The 22,780-nt window shown below is 47.4% G+C and overlaps 1 protein-coding gene across 1 annotated transcript in view; it reads left to right on the forward strand.

The window, feature by feature from the left end:
* LOC135056672 (alpha-2-macroglobulin-like) overlaps nt 1-22,780 on the forward strand; it is a 258,698-nt gene that overhangs the window by 102,067 nt on the left and 133,851 nt on the right. The window contains exons 14-15 of the mRNA XM_063962122.1: nt 17,385-17,530; nt 18,260-18,409. Coding sequence (XP_063818192.1) covers nt 17,385-17,530; nt 18,260-18,409 — 296 coding nt within the window. The remainder of the gene's footprint in view (nt 1-17,384; nt 17,531-18,259; nt 18,410-22,780) is intronic.

A 22,780-nucleotide genomic window follows, 5' to 3' on the forward strand; every position in this document is an offset into this window, starting at 1 on the left:
GCTACCTCATTGCGCCTCTTTTTTTCTTTGCGTCATGTGCTGTTTGGGGAGGGTTTTTTGGAAGGGACATCCTGCGTGACACTGCAGTGCCACTCCTAGATGTGCCCGGTGTTTGTGTCGGCCACTAGGGTCGCTAATCTTACTCACACAGCTACCTCATTGCGCCTCTTTTTTTCTTTGCGTCATGTGCTGTTTGGGGAGGGTTTTTTGGAAGGGACATCCTGCGTGACACTGCAGTGCCACTCCTAGATGGGCCCGGTGTTTGTGTCGGCCACTAGGGTCGCTAATCTTACTCACACAGCTACCTCATTGCGCCTCTTTTTTTCTTTGCGTCATGTGCTGTTTGGGGAGGGTTTTTTGGAAGGGACATCCTGCGTGACACTGCAGTGCCACTCCTAGATGGGCCCGGTGTTTGTGTCGGCCACTAGGGTCGCTAATCTTACTCACACAGTCAGCTACCTCATTGCGCCTCTTTTTTTCTTTGCGTCATGTGCTGTTTGGGGAGGGTTTTTTGGAAGGGCCATCCTGCGTGACACTGCAGTGCCACTCCTAGATGGGCCCGGTGTTTGTGTCGGCCACTAGGGTCGCTAATCTTACTCACACAGTCAGCTACCTCATTGCGCCTCTTTTTTTCTTTGCGTCATGTGCTGTTTGGGGAGGGTTTTTTGGAAGGGCCATCCTGCGTGACACTGCAGTGCCACTCCTAGATGGGCCCGGTGTTTGTGTCGGCCACTAGGGTCGCTAATCTTACTCACACAGCTACCTCATTGCGCCTCTTTTTTTCTTTGCGTCATGTGCTGTTTGGGGAGGGTTTTTTGGAAGGGACATCCTGCGTGACACTGCAGTGCCACTCCTAGATGGGCCCGGTGTTTGTGTCGGCCACTAGGGTCGCTTATCTTACTCACACAGCGACCTCGGTGCAAATTTTAGGACTAAAAATAATATTGTGAGGTGTGAGGTATTCAGAATAGACTGAAAATGAGTGTAAATTATGGTTTTTGAGGTTAATAATACTTTGGGATCAAAATGACCCCCAAATTCTATGATTTAAGCTGTTTTTTAGTGTTTTTGGAAAAAAACACCCGAATCCAAAACACACCCGAATCCGACAAAAATAATTCGGTGAGGTTTTGCCAAAACGCGTTCGAACCCAAAACACGGCCGCGGAACCGAACCCAAAACCAAAACACAAAACCCGAAAAATTTCAGGCGCTCATCTCTATTAAAAATCCCCCCAAAAAATTGCGTGGGGTCCCCCCTCCTAAGCATAACCAGCCTCAGGCTCTTTGAGCCGGTCCTTGTTGTAAAAATACAGGGGGAAAAATGACTGGTATTCCCCTATATTTAAACCACCAGCACCGGGCTCTGCACCTGGTCCTGGTGCAAAAAATATGGGGGACAAAAAGCGTAGGGGTCCCCCGTATTTTTAACACCAGCACCGGGATCCACTAGTCAGAGAGATAATGCCACAGCCGGGGGACACTTTTATATTGGTCCCTGCGGCCCTGGCATTAAATAATGATGAATGAATAACCGATGGTTTATTCATTCATGTTTTTTTTCCTTTGCCTTCAAAAAAAATACGAATGCCCTCATCACTGCCGAGATTTTAGTTTAGTAAATTCCCGAGCTGACACTTTGAAGAAAAAACACAAAATCGGTCAAAATCGGGAGCTTAGTAAATATACCCCCTGGAATCTGATTGGTTGCTATGGAATAGATCCCATCTTAAAGTAAAGATCCCATCTTAGTAAATTTACCCATTAAAGTGCACTGCAAACACTAATCCAGTACCACCAATGCCTGCAGTCTGCACAGCCAGGACACTGACCTCCCTGTCTGATTAAGTAAAAGCCATACTACTCTCACACATTGCTCGATCCTGTCCTATACCAATCCTCACTGCTGGGTCACCCCCCCCCCCCCCCCCCCCCCAATTTCCATACCGCCCACATGCATTCAGAACCCAGCCAACCTGATCCCCATCTCCCCTGTCCCTTCCCTTCTCCTGTGCACTGTGGAATGCTAGATCAATCTGCAACAAGCTGCCAACTATCCACGACCTCTTCATCTCCCACTCTTTTAACCTTCTCGTCATCACTGAAACCTGGCTCTCCTCATCTGACACCACCTTCCCTGCTGCCCTCTCCTATGGAGGCCTCTCCTTCACCCACATTGTCAGACCTGATGGCCGCCAGGATGAAGGCGTGAGCATCGTTATCTACCCAAACTGCACCTTTCGTGTCATCACACCTGAGCCCTCCCTCACCTTTTCCACCTTTGAGGTCCACACTATCTGCCTCTTCTACCACATTCACCTCCATGTGGCAGTGATCCCCCCAGGCCTCTGTTCACCTTTCTTTGAAAACTTTGCTGCCTTGCTTCCCCACTTTCTCTCCTCCGACCTCCCCTCTATCATTCTCGGTGACTTTAACATCCCTATCGACATCATTAATGCAGCTTTCACTAATCTTCTTGCCCTTACCACCTCCTTTGGACTTTCTCAATGGTCGTCCACCCCTACTCACAATCTCGGCCACTCCCTCAACCTTGTCTTCACCCTCCGATGTGATCTCTCTGATTTCTCAAACTCTTCCTTCCCTCTCTTTGACCACTACTTTCTTTCACCCTCTCATCTTCCCCTCTCCTCTCCATGCCCAGACCCACCATCACCAGATGCAATCTCGGGTCTCTCAACCCCGCTATCCTGTGCTCCCTCAAGACTTTCCTCTCTCCTCTTTCCACTATGACTTGTTCCAACCAGGCAGCCTCCTTCTATAACTGTTCCCTTACCACTGCTCTCGACTCTGTGGACCCCTCTCCTCTGTCCCCCTCCGCCACTCCAAACCCCAATCCTGGCACACCAAACTAACGATTCCTACAAAGATGTTCATACTCCGCAGAACGCTCCTGGAGGAGATCTCGCTCTCTGGTGGACTTCCTCCATTTCAAGTTTATTCTCTCCTCCTACAGCTCTGCTCTTTATTTCGCCAAGCAATCCTTTTTCCAAGCACTCATCTCTTCTCAGTCCTCCAGTCCACGCAGTCTCTTTGAAACTTTCTACACTCTCCTTCGCCCCCCTCTTCCTCCCCTCCCCTCCTCCCTCACTGCCACTGACTTTGCCTCCTTCTTCATCTCAAAAATTGAAGATATGCAAAATGACATCTCCTCCCGTCACCCCTCTGCTGCCACCCTGCCCCCATCATCCCTCCCCTCCATCTATCCCACCATGTCCTGCTTCCATCCCACCTCAGACAAGGAAGTCCACTCCCTCATCTTATCTTCCCCCCCTCAACCTGCCCCTTAGACCCTCTTCTCTCCCGTCTTCTCTGCTCCCCCCCCCCCCCCACTGCCTGCTACCACCTTGCTCACCTCTTTAACCGATTGCTCTCTACCAGCATCTTTCCCTCACCATTCAAACATGCTCTGGTCTCCCCTATTCTCAAAAAAACCAACCTCGACCCTTCATCACTCACTAGCTACCGCCCCATCTCTCTTCTCCCATTCGCCTCCAAACTACTTGAAGGACTGGTCTACAGCCGTCTCACAAGCTGCCTCTCTGACAACTCCATCCTTGATCCACTACAATCTGGCTTTCACCCACTCCACTCCACCGAGACTGCCCTGGTGAAAGTCACCAATGACCTGTTTTTGGCCAAATCCAAGCGCCACTTCTCTCTGCTCATCCTTCTGGACCTCTCTGCTGCCTTTGACACCGTGGATCACCCTTTCTTCCTCCGCAAACTCCAAAAGATTGGCCTCTCTAGCAGCGTCCTTGACTGGTTTACCTCTTAACCGCTTCTTCTCTGTGTCTGCCACCGGAACCACCTCACATCCTTCCATCCTTCCTGTTGGTGTCCCTCAGGGTTCTGTCATAGGCCCTCTTCTGTTCTCCCTGTACACATCTTCCCTGGGTGCGTTCATTAACTCCTTTAATACCACCTCTATGCTGATGACACACTACCTCTCATCTACTGACCTGTCCCCCTCTGTCCTCTCTCAGGTCTCCAGCTGCCTCTCTGCCATCTCCTCCTGGATGTCTGAGTGCTCTCTGAAGCTCAACATGGACAAAACTGAACTCATTATCTTTCCCCCAGCCAGGGCAACACCCCCTACAAATACCTCTATCACTGTTCACAACACAATCTTCTCCCCCGTTCCCCAACTCCGCTGCCTGGGCGTCACTCTTGACTCCTCCCTCTCCTTTGCACCCCAAGCTCTGGCGCAATCCTGTCAGTTCCAGCTACGCAACATTGCTCACATCAGGCCATTTCTCTCCCAGAGTCCAACTAAACTTATCATCCACTCACTGGTCATCTCACGATTCGACTACTGCAATGCTCTACTCACTGGCCTCGCTTGCTACCATCTCGCTCCCCTCCAATCTGTCCGTAACTCTGCACCTAGGCTTATCTTCCTCTACCGCCACTCCCCTTCAACAAAATGTACACTGGCTCCCACTCCCCTACAGAATCCTCTTCAAACTCCTCATCCTCACATACAAGGCCATCTCTAATTCCACTGCTCCCTACATCTCCAATCTCCTCTCCCTTCATACTCCCTCCCTCCCACTACGGTCGGCCAATGACCGCCACCTCTCCTCTGCCCTGGTCTATGCTTCCCATGCACAAGTTCAAGATTTTGCCCGTGCTGCACCCCTTCAGTGGAACGCACTCCCCCGCTCCATTAGACTCTCCCTGACCTTGCAAAGCTTCAAATGAGCACTGAAAACCCACCTATTCATCAAAGCGTACCCCTCCGATGCATAACCTAGTCTTTAGGCTGCTCCTCCATCCCCCTGCCCCATGCCTTGAACATCTCAGCTTTGCTTGCATACTGCCATCAGGATTCCTCCCACTTACTTGCACCTTATGTCATCTGATTGTTAGCTCTTCAGAGCAGGGCCCTCTTTTCTCTTGTTGTCAAAGCCCTCTTCTCGACACATTTCACTCGCAGATCTCTCCTACTCAGCGACCATCTTTACCTGCTTTCTCTCCTACTGGTAAAGGCTCATCTCCCCTAGTTGTACAATGATTACCCCCTCGCTACTTACATCTAAGCTGTATTATGTTTTGAGAATTGTAGTGCTCTTTGTTACCTGTACTCTATTTTTGTTATTTATTTACTGTAATGCTAAGTTTTGTCTCCCTGTACTGTCCTTTGTACGGCGCTGCGAAACACTTGTGGTGCCCTATAAATAAAATGTAATAATTATAGTAATTATTCACTGCCTGCCGCTCCCAGCTCACATCCCCACTTTCACTGCCTGCCGCTCCTGGCTCACATCCCCACTTTTACTGCCTGCCGCTTCCAGCTCACATCCCCACTTTCACTGCCTGTCGGTCCCAGCTCACATCCCCACTTTTACTGCTTGCCGCTCCCAGCTCCTATCCCCACTTTCACTGCCTGCCTCCCCCATCTCCTATCTCCACTTTCACCATTTCCAGCTCTTGCTCCCACTTTCACTACCTGCCGCTCCCAGTTCAAGTCCCCAGCTTCACTACCTGCCGCTCCCAGCTCGTGTCCCCACTTTCACTACCTGCTGCTGCTAGCTCACATCCCCACTTTCACTGCCTGCTGCTCCCAGCTCATATCCCCAATTTCACTGCCTGGCACTGCCAGTTTACACCACCACTTTTACTGCCTGGCGCTGCCAGCTTACGCCCCCACTTTCACTGCCTGCCGCTGCTAGCTCATGTCCCCACTTGCATTTCCTGCTGCTCCCAGCTCACGTCCCCACTTTCACTGCCTGCCGCTGCCATCTCCTATCCGCACTTTCACCATTTCCAGCTCTTGTCCCTACTTTCACTACCTGCCACTCCCAGCTCGCGTCCAGACTTTCACTACCTGCCGCTCCCAGCCCACGTCCCCACTTTTAATACCTGCTGCTGCCAGCTCACATTCCCACTTTCACTGCCTGCTGCTGACAGCTCATGTCCCCACTTTCACTGCCTGCCACTCCCAGCTCACATCCCCACTTATAATACCTGCTGCTGCCAGCTTACATCCCCACTTTATCTGCCTGCTGCTGATAGCTCCCGTCCCCACATTTACTGCCTGCCACTCCCAGCTCACGTCCCCACTTTCACTGCCTGCCGCTCTTGGCTCACATCCCCACTTTCACTGACTGACACTCCCAGCTCACGTCCCCAGCTCACATGGGTGAATAGGGGAAGAAGTTTACGAAGGGGGGAGACACCGCCTCCAGGAGACTTACCTGCCCTTCTAGGGGGCCGGAGTGCCACATGATTTTCAGAAAACCTCTAGGCAGGATAGCAGGTACAAGATATATAAATATATATATATATATTAAAATGTATGTTGCCGCAATCCTCCTCCAGGAGTTACCGTACTCCTCAAGTCATGTAAAAGAAAAAGTATGGAGGGCGCAATCGTGAGTAATAAATCACAAGTACTTTACTGACAAATAACCACTCACATACATTTCAATACAAGGTAATCGGTGCAATGAAGAAAACCAGTGCAGCCTCCGGACTGCTAACACTGGTAACCGCCGCTGCTCCTCTGGTCCCACAGTCACTGTAACATTCAGCTCCACGGACTTCACAACGTAAACCTCACACTCCGGTACTCCGGTCAATGGGTATCACGTCACACGTCCTGCTGGCCACACAGGACGTGGCCAGCAGGACGTGTGACGTGATACCCATTGACCGGAGTACCGGAGTGTGAGGTTTATGTTGTGAAGTCCGTAGAGCTGAATGTTACAGTGACTGTGGGACCAAAGGAGCAGCGACGGTTACCAGTGTTAGCAGTCCGGAGGCTGCACTGGTTTTCTTCATTGCACCGGTTACCCTATATTGAAATGTATGTGAGTGGTTATTTGTCAGTAAAGTACTTGTGATTTATTACTCACGATTGCGCCCTCCATTCTTTTTCTTTTATATATATATATATATATATATATATACACAGGGGTCAAACTGGAAATTTTGAAGTAGGGGTATTGAAAAGTGAAGGCTGTAATTATGCGCACGTCGAAGACGCGGGCGCTCTGGAAATGGGGGTGGGGCCACTCAAAAGGGGGCATGTCCTTTAGTGTAGTTTACCACACTAGATAACCCTTATACACATTATGCACAATAGTAGGAGCCCTTATACTATCTAGTACTGGTGCCCCTTTCACATATGCCACATGGTATTAGCCAAAATTCACATTATACCACACAATATGAGCCGAAAATCACATATGCCACACGATATGAGCCAAACTTCACATTATACCACATGGTATGAGTCAAAATTCACATTAAGCCACACAGTATGAGCCCCAATTCACACGGAATGAGTTGAAATTCATATTATGCCACACGGAATTAGCCAAAATTCAGAGACAGGGAGAGTGACAGCAGGGACATAGGGACAGGGAAAGTGACAGTAGGGCTATAGGGACAGGGAGAGTGACAGCAGGGACATAGGGACAGGGAGAGTGACAGCAGGGACATAGGGACAGGGAAAGTGACAGTAGGGCTATAGGGACAGGGAGAGTGACAGCAGGGACATAGGGACAGGGAGAGTGACAGCAGGGACATAGGGACAGTGACTGAGGGACAGGGAGAGTGATAGGGAGAGTGACAGCAGGAACATAGGAACAGGGAGTGTGACATAAGGGACATAGGTGTTGTAATAAAAAGCACACTTTTTAATGATACTACAATTAGTGATGAGCGGGTTCGGTTTCTCGGAAACCGAACCCCCCCGAACTTCACCCTTTTTACACGGGTCCGAGCCATACTCGGATTCTCCCGTATGGCTCGGTTAACCCGAGCACGCCCGAACGTCATCATCCCACTGTCGGATTCTCGCGAGATTCGGATTCTATATAAGCAGCCGCGCATCGCCGCCATTTTCACTCGTGCATTGGAAATGTTAGGGAGAGGACGTGGCTGGCGTCCTCTCCGTTTATTCATTGTTGAGTTGATGCAAATATTTGTGCTTGCTTATATTATTGTGGGGACTGGGGAGCAGCTTTATATTAATATAGGAGGAGTACAGTGCAGAGTTTTGCTGATCAGTGACCACCAGTTTTATCCGTTCTCTGCCTGAAAAAAGCACTCCATATCTGTGCTCAGTGTGCTGCATAATATATCTGTGCTCACACTGCTTAATTGTGGGGACTGGGGAGCAGCTGTATTATATAGCAGGAGTACAGTGCAGAGTTTTGCTGAAAGTGACCACCAGTATACGTTGTCTGCCTGAAAAACACTCCATATCTGTGCTCAGTGTGCTGCTTTATTGTGGGGACTGGGGAGTCGGGACCACCAGTATAATATTATATATGAGGAGTACAGTGCAGAGTTTTGCTGACACAGTGACCACCAGTATATATAGCAGTACGGTACGGAAGGCCACTGCTGTACCTACCTCTGTGTCGTCATTAAGTATACTATCCATCTACATTCTATACCTGTGGTGCATTTTAGTTTTGCAGTTTGCTGACACAGTGACCACCAGTATATATAGCAGTACGATACGGAAGGCCACTGCTGTACCTACCTCTGTGTCGTCATTAAGTATACTATCCATCTACATTCTATACCTGTGGTGCATTTCAGTTGTGCAGTTTGCTGACACAGTGACCACCAGTATATATAGCAGTACGGTATGGAAGGCCACTGCTGTACCTACCTCTGTGTCGTCATTAAGTATACTATCCATCTACATTCTATACCTGTGGTGCATTTTAGTTTTGCAGTTTGCTGACAAAGTGACCACCAGTATATATAGCAGTACGGTACGGATGGCCACTGCTGTACCTACCTACCTCTGTGTCGTCATTAAGTATACTATCCATCTACATTCTATACCTGTGGTGCATTTTAGTTTTGCAGTTTGCTGACACAGTGACCACCAGTATATATAGCAGTACGGTACGGAAGGCCACTGCTGTACCTACCTCTGTGTCGTCATTAAGTATACTATCCATCTACATTCTAATTCTATACCTGTGGTGCATTTTAGTTTTGCAGTTTGCTGACACAGTGACCACCAGTATATATAGCAGTACGGTACGGAAGGCCACTGCTGTACCTACCTCTGTGTCGTCATTAAGTATACTATCCATCTACATTCTATACCTGTGGTGCATTTTAGTTTTGCAGTTTGCTGACACAGTGACCACCAGTATTTATAGCAGTACGGTACGGAAGGCCACTGCTGTACCTACCTCTGTGTCATCATTAAGTATACTATCCATCTACATTCTATACCTGTGGTGCAGTTTAGTTTTGCAGTTTGCTGACACAGTGACCACCAGTATATATAGCAGTACGGTACGGAAGGCCACTGCTGTACCTACCTCTGTGTCGTCATTAAGTATACTATCCATCTACATTCTATACCTGTGGTGCATTTTAGTTGTGCGCAGTATATATAGTAGTAGGCCATTGCTATTGATACTGGCATATAATTCCACACATTAAAAAATGGAGAACAAAAATGTGGAGGTTAAAATAGGGAAAGATCAAGATCCACTTCCACCTCGTGCTGAAGCTGCTGCCACTAGTCATGGCCGAGACGATGAAATGCCATCAACGTCGTCTGCCAAGGCCGATGCCCAATGTCATAGTAGAGAGCATGTAAAATAAAATAAAAAAAAGTTCAGTAAAATGACCCAAAAATCAAAATTTAAAGCATCTGATGAGAAGCGTAAACTTGCCAATATGCCATTTACGACACGGAGTGGCAAGGAACGGCTGAGGCCCTGGCCTATGTTCATGGCTAGTGGTTCAGATTCACATGAGGATGGAAGCACTCATCCTCTTGCTAGAAAAATGAAAAGACTTAAGCTGGCAAAAGCACAGCAAAGAACTGTGCGTTCTTCTAAATCACAAATCCCCAAGGAGAGTCCAATTGTGTCGGTTGCGATGCCTGACCTTCCCATCACTGGACGGGAAGAGCTTGTGCCTTCCACCATTTGCACGCCCCCTGCAAGTGCTGGTAGGAGCACCCGCAGTCCAGTTCCTAATAGTCAAATTGAAGATGTCACTGTTGAAGTACACCAGGATGAGGATATGGGTGTTGCTGGCGCTGGGGAGGAAATTGACAAGGAGGATTCTGATGGTGAGGTGGTTTGTTTAAGTCAGGCACCCGGGCAGACACCTGTTGTCCGTGGAACGAATATGGCCATTGACATGCCTGGTCAAAATACAAAAAAAATCAGCTCTTCGGTGTGGAATTATTTCAACACAAATGCGGACAACAGGTGTCAAGCCGTGTGTTGCCTTTGTCAAGCTGTAATAAGTAGGGGTAAGGACGTTAACCACCTCGGAACATCCTCCCTTATACGTCACCTGCAGCGCATTCATCATAAGTCAGTGACAAGTTCAAAAACTTTGGATGACAGCGGAAGCAGTCCACTGACCACTAAATCCCTTCCTCTTGTAACCAAGCTCCTGCAAACCACACCACCAACTCCCTCAGTGTCAATTTCCTCCTTACCCAGGAAAGCCAATAGTCCTGCAGGCCATGTCACTGGCAAGTCTGACGAGTCCTCTCCTGCCTGGTATTCCTCCGATGCATCCTTGAGTGTAACGCCTACTGCTGCTGGCGCTGCTGTTGTAGCTGCTGGGAGTCGATCGTCATCCCAGAAGGGAAGTCGGAAGACCACTTGTACTACTTCCAGTAAGCAATTGACGGTCCAACAGTCCTTTGCGAGGAAGATGAAATATCACAGCAGTCATCCTGCTGCAAAGCAGATAACTCAGGCCTTGGCAGCCTGGGCGGTGAGAAACGTGGTTCCGGTATCCACCGTTAATTCAGAGGTAACTAGAGACTTGATTGAGGTACTGTGTCCCCGGTACCAAATACCATCTAGGTTCCATTTCTGTAGGCAGGCGATACCGAAAATGTACACAGACGTCAGAAAAAGAGTCACCAGTGTCCTAAAAAAATGCAGTTGTACCCAATGTCTACTTAACCACGGACATGTGGACAAGTGGAGCAGGGCAGACTCAGGACTATATGACTGTGACAGCCCACTGGGTAGATGTATTGCCTCCCGCAGCAAGAACAGCAGCGGCGGCACCAGTAGCAGCATCTCGCAAACGCCAACTCGTTCCTAGGCAGGCTACGCTTTGTATCACCGCTTTCCAGAAGAGGCACACAGCTGACAACCTCTTGCGGAAACTGAGGAAGATCATCGCAGAATGGCTTATCCCAATTGGACTCTCCTGGGGATTTGTGACATCGGACAATGCCAGCAATATTGTGCGTGCATTACATCTGGGCAAATTCCAGCACGTCCCATGTTTTGCACATACATTGAATTTGGTGGTGCAGAATTATTTAAAAAACGACAGGGGCGTGCAAGAGATGCTGTCGGTGGCCCGAAGAATTGCAGGCCACTTTCGGCATTCAGCCACCGCGTACAGAAGACTGGAGCACCACCAAACAATCCTGAACCTGCCCTGCCATCATCTGAAGCAAGAGGTGGTAACGAGGTGGAATTCAACCCTCTATATGCTTCAGAGGATGGAGGAGCAGCAAAAGGCCATTCAAGCCTATACATCTGCCCACGATATAGGCAAAGGAGGGGGAATGCACCTGACTCAAGCGCAGTGGAGAATGATTTCAACGTTGTGCAAGGTTCTGCAACCCTTTGAACTTGCCACACGTGAAGTCAGTTCAGACACTGCCAGCCTGAGTCAGGTCATTCCCCTCATCAGGCTTTTGCAGAAGAAGCTGGAGACATTGAAGGAGGAGCTAAAACAGAGCGATTCCGCTAGGCATGTGGGACTTGTGGATGGAGCCCTTAATTCGCTTAACCAGGATTCACGGGTGGTCAATCTGTTGAAATCAGAGCACTACATTTTGGCCACCGTGCTCGATCCTAGATTTAAAACCTACGTTGTATCTCTCTTTCCGGCAGACACAAGTCTGCAGAGGTTCAAAGACCTGCTGGTGAGAAAATTGTCAAGTCAATAGGAACGTGACCCGTCAACATCTCCTTCACATTCTCCTGCAACTGGGGGTGCGAGGAAAAGGCTACGAATTCCGAGCCCACCCGCTGACGGTGATGCAGGGCAGTCTGGAGCGAGTGCTGACATCTGGTCCGGACTGAAGGACCTGCCAACGATTACTGACATGTCGTCTACTGTCACTGCATATGATTCTCTCACCATTGAAAGAATGGTGGAGGATTATATGAGTGACCGCATCCAAGTAGGCACGTCAGACAGTCCGTACGTATACTGGCAGGAAAAAGAGGCAATTTGGAGGCCCTTGCACAAACTGGCTTTATTCTACCTAAGTTGCCCTCCCTCCAGTGTGTACTCCGAAAGAGTGTTTAGTGCAGCCGCTCACCTTGTCAGCAATCGGCGTACGAGGTTACTTCCAGAAAATGTGGAGAAGATGATGTTCATCAAAATGAATTATAATCAATTCCTCCGTGGAGACATTCACCAGCAATTGCCTCCAGAAAGTACACAGGGATCTGAGATGGTGGATTCCAGTGAGGACGAATTAATAATCTGTGAGGAGGGGGATGTACACAGTGAAAGGGGTGAGGAATCGGAGGATGATGATGAGGTGGACATCTTGCCTCTGTAGAGCCAGTTTGTGCAAGGAGAGATTGATTGCTTCTTTTTTGGTGGGGGCCCAAACCAACCAGTCATTTCAGTCACAGTCGTGTGGCAGACCCTGTCGCTGAAATGATGGGTTCGTTAAAGTGTGCATGTCCTGTTTATACAACATAAGGGTGGGTGGGAGGGCCCAAGGACAATTCCATCTTGCACCTCTTTTTTCTTTCATTTTTCTTTGCATCATGTGCTGTTTGGGGACAATTTTTTTGAAGTGCCATCCTGTCTGACACTGCAGTGCCACTCCTAGATGGGCCAGGTGTTTGTGTCGGCCACTTGTGTCGCTTAGCTTAGCCATCCAGCGAACTCTGTGCAAATTTTAGGACTAAAAATAATATTGTGAGGTGTGAGGTGTTCAGAATAGACTGGAAATGAGTGGAAATTATGGTTATTGAGGTTAATAATACTATGGGATCAAAATGACCCCCAAATTCTATGATTTAAGCTGTTTTTTAGGGTTTTTTGAAAAAAAACACCCGAATCCAAAACACACCCGAATCCGACAAAAAAATTTCGGTGAGGTTTTGCCAAAACGCGTCCGAATCCAAAACACGGCCGCGGAACCGAATCCAAAACCAAAACACAAAACCCGAAAAATGTCCGGTGCACATCACTAACTACAATAAAACATAGAAAAGTATATACAACAAATATGATTGCACTGATCCCAAATAGATTTCTCACCCTCTAGAGGAATTGCGGTTGGCAAATAGCTTTTATTCTAAAAGCAATAGGGTCCTGGTAGGATAATACGGCACCATCGCAAGAGGCTTGTTTCCTTGGAGGTTGAGTAGGGAGTTCAACAGTGAATCAGTCACAAACAGCATCCATGTCGTCCAAACGACGTGTTTCAGAGAAAATCTCCTTTTTCAAGCTTGAAAAAGGAGATTTTCTCCGAAACGCATTGTTTAGACAACATGGATAAGGAAACAAGCCTCTTGCGGCGGTGCCATGTTATCCTACCGGGACCCTATTGCTTTTAGAATAAAAGCTCTTTGCCCACTGCAATTCCTCTAAAGGGTGAGAAATCTATTTGGGATCAGTGCAATCATATATGTTGTATATACTTTTCTACATTTTATTGTAGTTTCATTAAAAAGTGTGTTTTGTATTATAACACCTTGGTATTCATCTTTGTTATAAGAGCACCTATGCACATATTTTATTTTAATTTTTCTCATTTGATTATACTAATAGGGATGTGGTGTTCCCTTACTTATATGTGACGGCTGCCTTTTTTAACATTTATTGCGCATTTTAGAAAATTTATTACTCTTTGGAATAAGGGACATAGGGACAGGGAGAGTGACAGCAGGGACATAGGGACAGGGAGTGTGACAGAAGGGACATAGGGACAAGGAGAGTGACAGCAGGGACACATAGGGACAGGGAGTGTGGGACGAGGATGTAATTCTGCTGCTGTACAAATCACTGTTACGTCCGCACCTAGAATATTGTGTTCAGTTTTGGGCACCCCGGTATAAAAAAGAAAGGGTTCAAAGGCGAGCTACTAAATTGATTAAAGGCCTAGAGGGACTGGATTACGAGGAAAGCCTTACTAGGTTGAACATGTATACACTGGAAAAGAGGCATCTTAGAGGAGACATTATTAATGTCTTCAAATATGTAAAGGGGCATCACAAAGAGTTATCAGAGGAATTATTTATTAAAAGAACTCTGTCTAGGACACGTGGGCACTCGTTGAGGCTGGAGGAGAGAAAATTCTGTACACAATGGAGAAAAGGGTTCTCCACTGTTAGGGCAATAAGGATTTGGAATTCCCTGCCAGGGAAGGTGGTAATGGCGGACTCTGTAAATGCATTTAAAAGGGGATTGGATGAATTTCTGATTGAAAAGGATATCCAAGGTTACAACATTTAAAATATTGACGTTGTTAATCTGGGTGTAACATGATTTGTAGTTGTTAACTAGTCATAAAACATTCTTCAGCAGGTACAGTAAAATCAACTCAACTTAATACAAAATACAGGTTGAACGCGATGGACAGCAGTGTGAAGGAGGAGGCTATGGTCGGTGGCCTTCGTTACGGCTCCCATGACCGCCACCATTTTAAATCTGCCACGGACCGATCCTGATTGGCTGCCGGTTCTAGTGCTCCAATTGGTGTGTAAATAGCGCTGAATTTGAAAAGCTGCGGCGGCGGGGGTCTTCAGTCAGTGCTTGAAGTGCCAGTATACCATACCTGTGTATACCAGGCCACTTTGAGCACTGTACAGTATATATATATATATATATATATATATATATACAGTTTTGCTCATAAGTTTACATACCCTAGCAGAATTTGTGATTTTCTGGCCATTTGTCAGAGAATATGAATGATAACTCACAAACTTTTCTTTCACTCATGTTTAGTGGTTGGGTGAAGCCATTTATTGTCAAACAACTGTGTTTACTCTTTTTAAATAATAATGACAACAGAAACTGTTATGATTCTAGTACTCAGGTCTGGGGTGATCTTATGTGAAGAGACCTGAATACCGGAACGTAATGCTGGGAAAGGGGAAAGGAATTGGATTAGCCCCTGGCACCCTATCTCCGTTGTCTCGCCCGTGCTGTCAGTACACTCTTGCGAGACTATGGTTTCTTGAGCCCATGGCAGCCGCGTTTGAAGGGCGGATTACGTCTGCCCAACTTCGATGCCCCCTCAGGTCTTAATGGGAGACAAATAGTGAACCGAGACACGGAGATAACAAGGGGCCCTCTAACTAAACAACAAGCCCAGGGGCTACTAACAAACCTAAAACTAAAGTATGTGCGGATCTCCGCCAGGGAAAAGGACAACCAAAATACTCCACTTGTCCACTCTCCTACACGGCACCGCCGAGTACCGGAGAGGACTGTGGAAGCGGATACCTCCGCAAATGCTCCAAAACCAGCAAACAATATTAAGCGGCCTAGGCCACAGCACATGGCAGAGCCGTCACTCACGAAACCAAGCGAGATCCTCAATAGAGTGTCACAGGTAAATGAGGAGCAGGAGAATTCCTTGGGATGAGATGACAAACACCAAGACTCAGGAACTCTGAAGACTGGAATGACTGGACACAGCAGACCAGGAACAGATCTAAACCAAACATGAGCAGCATGCAGGAAGCTATCACCGGCGTCTGTGTGAGACACTGAGAAGGCATTTAACAGGGAATTCCCCAATCAGAGTCCAGAGCCTGATTACCACCAATGTCGTGCAGCTGCCCTGCTGCACGACCAGAAACATGTGTGCATAGTGATTAATCCACCCTGCAACGGGGAACGCGGTCCGCCCGTGGCGTCCCCGTTGCTAGGGTCCCGGCGGCTCGGCGCGCCCGGCGTCCTAGCATTGCTAGGGAGCCGGCGGCTCAGCGCGCACGGTGTCCCAGCGTTGCTAGGGTCCCGGCGGCTCGGCGCGCCCGGCGTCCTAGCGTTGCTAGGGAGCCGGCGGCTCAGCGCGCACGGCGTCCCAGCGTTGCTAGGGACCCGGCGGCTCGGCGCGCCCGGCGTCCTAGCATTGCTAGGGAGCCGGCGGCTCAGCGCGCACGGTGTCCCAGCGTTGCTAGGGTCCCGGCGGCTCGGCGCGCCCGGCGTCCTAGCGTTGCTAGGGAGCCGGCGGCTCAGCGCGCACGGCGTCCCAGCGTTGCTAGGGACCCGGCGGCTAAGTGCGCTCGGCGTCCCTAGTTGCTAGGCGCCGGGCCGGGAGGATGTCCCGGACCGCAGCGCCTAACAGAAACTACCTAAATGACCCTGATCAAAAGTTTACATACCCCAGTTCTTAATACCGTGTATTGCCCCCTTTAACATCAATGACAGCTTGAAGTCTTTTGTAGTAGTTGTGGATGAGGCTCTTTATTTTCTCAGATGGTAAAGCCTCCAGTTCCTGTAAATTCTTGGGCTGTCTTGCATGAACTGCACGTTTGAGATCTCCCCCAGAGTGGCTCAATGATATTGAGGTCAGGAGACTGAGATGGCCACTATATACATTCTTTCCATATTTAAAAAAAATTGCTCCAGAAGGTGGGGGAAAAATTATAGATAAATAGATAGATATTAGTTGCAAATGCATTTACATGGTGGTAATGCTAACCCCAAACACATATTGTCATACATCATCGCTGCAGTTGTGCCAAACAGACCCTTTTGGCACGCCAGGTCCCATGAGGCTCTCCTAGCGTCGCATGTCTTTTTTGACAAAAATGCATCTAAGTTGCAACGCAACTCTCCAGGAGACTGTGCTATATGTGACACTTGTACAGTATATCCGTATGCGTCTCTGAATCTGTATATGAAGTGCTACAATGTAGCAGCTACAGCTTTTTTCCAATACAAGTTCCGAAAGTGCTCCGTATACAGACTCAGTCACACACAATATACAGTATGTTATATATCAAATTAATCAGCACAAATTAATCCCGGCATGTCCTATCCCATTGCATGCAACTAAGGTGCATTTATGGCAACAACTGAAAAAAGGACTCCTGGCACTGGCAGAATTGCACTGGACCTGGCGGCTCACTAACGCTGCATGGCATATTGTATGTCTTAAAACAGAAGCACAAAATTTTCTATTTAGATTTTCTGATATTTAGTTCTGTTCTATTCTAAAGTGTGCATTCTCTGTGGTTTTGCAGATGATTTGGCCTTCGTAAATCTGCACATAGCAGAACCGCTGCAAAAGTGTTGCCAAAGCACCGGGATTTAATGAGACTTTGAATAATAAAAAGTTGGGAAGTCCTGATGTGGATTTTTTTAAATAACGTTCTCCTTCCTTGTGTTGTATGTGTTTCACAGATCTTCATGGTGAGGTCACTTTGAAGCTCCCACTGAGTGCCGGGATATCACCAAAACTTCATGCACTTGTGTACATTTTCCTACCTAATGGAGAGATTCTGGCAGACTCAGCAACATTCAACGTGTTAAGGTGTTTAAAGAATAAGGTGAATAAACCAACAGTCTCACTCTCTCTCTATCTCTCTCTTTCTCTCTCCCTCTCCTCCCCCCCTCTCTCTCTCTCTCTCTCTCTCTCTCTCTCTTTATAGATATATACAGTATATATATAGATGATATATACTGTATATGTAGTCTTTTTGCAAAAAGTAGAGTGCACTCACCAGAGACTTTGCAAAAGAGAGTTACATTTATTACAAAGAGTGGTCATCATTTAGAAGTCAACGTTTCTGTAACAAAAGGGGACCTTCCTCAGGACACAAGCCATATCAGATAAAGAGCATCTGTTCTTTATCTGTTATGAGTTGTGTCCAAAGGAAGGTGTTTCTCTCTCTCTCTCTCTCTCTCTCTCTCGTATAAAGCTAGACTGTGGATATCACATTCATGTCATATTTTCCTGTTTTACAGTATGTATATCTATTCTGTGCCTTCAAAATGTAACAATTATCTGTTTTAACAAATGTCAGAACAATTCTCAAACCTAAGCCCCTTATACCATTTATATCACTTTCAGTCATAAACAGTGTGCAACATTTTATGTGCTCAGTAACATTAAATATTGTATGTTGCGAATCATGCTCATACAAAATGTTTGTTACACCTCTAACTGTACAAAATGTTAACCAAATATAGAGAAGAAAAGCTGTTTATCATAGATGGAGGGTTGATGTTGTTAAGTCAGTCTCCTCTCCCATTACACTGTCTTCACTCTTTTCCAGGTATCAGTCGGGTTCTCCCCAGATGAGGTTCTCCCAGGATCAGATGTATTGCTCCATGTTCAGGCAGCTCCAGGATCTCTCTGTGGCCTGAGGGTGGTGGATCAGAGTGTGGTGCTAATGAAGCCAGAGAAAGAACTGACCGAGGATAGAGTGAGTGCACCATTAAGGTTATAAACATCTGAACTGTGCAATGTACAGGCTATATTACATAACTCCCAGCTTTTGATGGGTCTGATTTGTGACACTCACGCATCAGAGGTGCGCCTGTCTGAAAGGGTGTGGCATTGGTGGAATGGGTTTGTGTGGCCTCAAGTGTGTGGGCGTGGCTTTACAACATGTTCCCCATTTTGGGGCCATGTCCAGTGCTGGCTTAACAATGTGGCTGATGGAGCTGCAGTTCCAGGGCCACTCTCCGGAATAGGCCCACAGCTTCTGCAGATCTCTGTGCTGCTGTAGATAGGAAGCAAATGTTTCTGCAGCCTGCAGCGTCCTAGGCCCCGCCCTCACTGGCATCAACACCCCTCTCCTCTACCCCCGTGCAAAGTCCTTCCCGCCTTCCTGCTCACCTCTGCTGGTGTACCGCGCGTGACATGCTGGGATGCTGTGGCTGGTCCCTCCATGGACTGCCCTGCTGCTGTTGCATTGTGACTAGCAGAGATGTCCAGATAGCCCCTCCCACCTCCAGGACCAGGCCCGCTCCCCTCCTGCTCCTATAGCCCCAGCTGCCGTCTCTTCCTCCCACCCCTATCCTCAGGCCTGACACTCCTTACCCGCTGTCCTATCTGAGCCTGTCCTCTCTATGTTGATTCTCTGGAGGCGGGGCTTCTGTGCCTGCAGCCAGGAACCAGAGGTAAGAGACAGATAAATCCTCCTTACAGGTAACTTGCCTGTGTAGGGTATGATCTCATGTAGTGGGAGAGAGGGTCAGTGGAGTGTATTGCAGGGATGTAGTGTGTGGAGTTAGTGCTGTTATGTAATGTGTGTGAAGGGGGGCACTGAGTGATGTTGTATGGGTAGTTAGTGAGGGGGGGCAGAGTATTGATGTAGTATGGTAAGTATTGAGGGGGGCAGTGTAGTGATGTACAGTAGTATGGTAGGCAGGTAGTGATGTACTGTAGGGGCAGTGTAGTAATGTTGTATGGGTAGGTAGTGTAGTGGTGCAGAGTGGGGTGGTAGTATAGTGCTGTTATGTATTGTGGTGAGGCAGTGCAGTTAAGTAGTGTGGGTAGGTAGTGTAGTGATGTAGTGTAGTAATAGTGTGTTAAAAGGTAGTGCAATAATGTGTTGGGAAGTAGAGCAGTAATTTGATATGGGAAGGTAGTGCAGTAATGTGGTGTGAGAAGGTAGAGCAGTAACGTGGTGTGGGAAGGTAGCGCAGTAATGTGGTGTGGGAAGGTAGCGCAGTAATGTGGTGTGGGAAAGTAGCGCAGTAATGTGGTGTGGGAAGGTAGTGCAGTAATGTGGTGTGGGAAGGTAGCGCAGTAATGTGGTGTGGGAAGGTAGTGCAGTAATGTGGTGTGGGAAGGTAGTGCAGTAATGTGGTGTGAGAAGGTAGAGCAGTAACGTGGTGTGGGAAGGTAGCGCAGTAATGTGGTGTGAGAAGGTAGAGCAGTAACGTGGTGTGGGAAGGTAGCGCAGTAATGTGGTGTGGGAAGGTAGCGCAGTAATGTGGTGTGGGAAGGTAGCGCAGTAATGTGGTGTGGGAAGGTAGTGCAGTAATGTGGTGTGGGAAGGTAGTGCAGTAATGTGGTGTGGGAAGGTAGCGCAGTAATGTGGTGTGAGAAGGTAGAGCAGTAATGTGGTGTGGGAAGGTAGTGCAGTAATGTGGTGTGGGAAGGTAGTGCAGTAATGTGGTGTGAGAAGGTAGAGCAGTAACGTGGTGTGGGAAGGTAGCGCAGTAATGTGGTGTGAGAAGGTAGAGCAGTAACGTGGTGTGGGAAGGTAGCGCAGTAATGTGGTGTGGGAAGGTAGCGCAGTAATGTGGTGTGGGAAGGTAGTGCAGTAATGTGGTGTGGGTAGGTAGATGTAGTGTGGGAATATAGTCTGGAGAGGTAGTGCAGTGAAATAGTGTGGAGATATAGTATGGGGAGGTAGCGTAGTGATATACTTCAGAGATGTAGTGCAGTTATGTAGTGTGAATAAGTATCATAGTGGTATAGTGTGGGGAAATAGTGTGGGGAGGTAGCACAGTAATGTAATGTGGGGCGGTAGCATAGTGATGTAGTGTGGGGAGGTAGTGCAGTGATATAGTATGTTACCACAACCCCTCTTCCCACCCAGGAGAACTTCTCTACGGCGCTGATCACACTACCTACAACAGCACAAAATATGCCCTTCCTACATCTCAGCTCCAGGCCCATGTGGACCTTAATTTGGCACTGGCACCAATTCTCTTTTTGGCACAGGGCACCAAAATGTCTAAGTATAGCACTGTATAGCCCATTAGCTAGGGCCCAGTAGAAGACTGCTATACTGCTGCATACACAACTGAGCTATTCAATAACCAAAACGGGAAGAAGAGGGGGAAGGGGGAAGGAATACTCTACAGAAATTCCAGCAGATGGTAATCAGTGGAATTTGAGCAGAACACAAAATGTGATAAATGGCTGGTTGAAGACATAGGGGGTTGTTCAGAGTTGTTAGCAAACCAAAAAAGTTAGCAATTGGGAAAAACAAGATGTAACATGTGAGAGAGAGAGTTAGATTTGGGTGGGTTATATTGTTTCTGTGCATGGTAAATACTGGCTGCTTTATTTTAACACTCCAATTTAGATTTCAGTTTGGACACACCCCATACCAAATCTAGCTCTCTGTGCACGTTACATCTGCCCCACCTGCAGTGCAGCATGGTTTTGCCCAATTGCTAACTTTTTTGGTTTCCTAGCAACTCTGAATAACCCTCTTTGGCTCTCATTCAGCTTCAGTTGCAGTTTTGTGTTTTTTTCGCAAAACTGCAGCTGGTTGCGATCGCATGCTGGGGGCCACCCAGCACAGTGCAAGTCCCCCCAGCATGCAAATAACCTGCAGCATTGATGATTGCTATGTAATTGTGATTGCACCACTGATTTGTGGAAGCTCCCCCCTTCCTCTGCAGCTAGGCTGCAGTGGCTGACACAGGGCAGCCATTTTTCAGGTTGCAGTGGCCGGATGTGATGTCACGTGGCTGCCCCGAACCTGCCCCCATTTCTACCGACACGATCTGCCCAACGCGAGTCGATGCCCCCACAAGCCGCGTCGCCGCCTTGTTCTGCCCCGCGAACGCATCTGCTATCATTCAGGTAAAGGCTTCGCATAGTGTGATGCATAAATTAAATACCCTTTTTTTTGAGTTGTTGAACAAGACTAGAGAGTGCTATCTTTCCCACCTGCTATACACACATACAGTATATATATATATATATATATATATATATTCTACCGTTCAAAAGTTTGGGGTCACCCAGACAATTTCGTGTTTTACATGAAAAAAAATGACTTTTATTTATCAAATGAGTTGCAAAATTAATAGAACATATAGTCAAGACATTGGCAAGGTTAGAAATAATGATTTTTATTTGAAATAATAATTTTGTCCTTCAAACTTTGCTTTCGTCAAAGAATGTTCCTTTTGCAGCAATTACAGCATTGCAGACCTTTGGCATTCTAGCTGTTAATTTGTTGAGGTTGATAGAGTCAGATATCTACCTTTTAACATTAGCTATATACTAATACCGTGAAGCCGTAGTGGCCGCTAAACCTCGTGCACGTGCTACGCACTTCATACGCTATTTGCGTATGAAGGCCTCACACGTGGTACGCAAGTAACATACACACACTGCGCTGGGTGTATGGAATACACACTGCGAGCGCACACACAGACAGTACTTTTATAAACTTTAAACACAGAATATGCTTACACTGTAAACCTTAGAATTGTAACACTGTAATGATATACCACTGGTTAACCTGGATATATAAGCAAGCTGTTTGAGTGATTTGAAATACACAGAAACCCTTTGTACTAGCTAGAAACACACAGACACCCTGCTGAGGCTCCAAAACCTTTACTAACGAGCTTTTAGATATATCAAAAGGGGAAACACAATTACAGCTTATACTCTACAGTCTAACATCAGTATCTAACAGAATAACTACACGTAAATACACAATAGCAGCACAATTACAAACAATAACATACAATGAGAGGGGGAGAGAGAGAGAGAGAGAACGTGGCACAATACAGTCAGAGATTAATAAGAATGGTCACAGAGAGAACTTACACACTGGGAATGATTCGCTGCGCAGTCCGGGTACCCGCTCCGAGTTAGTCAAAGATGATAACCGTTGTGTGGAGAGAGAGAGAGAATGAGCTGGCCAGGCTGGCTGTCCTTATATACACTGCATACAGTACACTACAAAGGGACCTATAATCTCATTGTTCATTGGACACAGGAATCTGTCTTCATATTACAACAAAAGGTCATAGGTTTGTTTGAACAGGTGGGCTGTGACTATTTCAGACTGCTCAGGTGGGAGGGAAAC

The sequence above is a fragment of the Pseudophryne corroboree genome, chromosome 3 (assembly GCF_028390025.1).
Source record: "Pseudophryne corroboree isolate aPseCor3 chromosome 3, aPseCor3.hap2, whole genome shotgun sequence".
NCBI classification, from domain to species: domain Eukaryota; kingdom Metazoa; phylum Chordata; class Amphibia; order Anura; family Myobatrachidae; genus Pseudophryne; species Pseudophryne corroboree.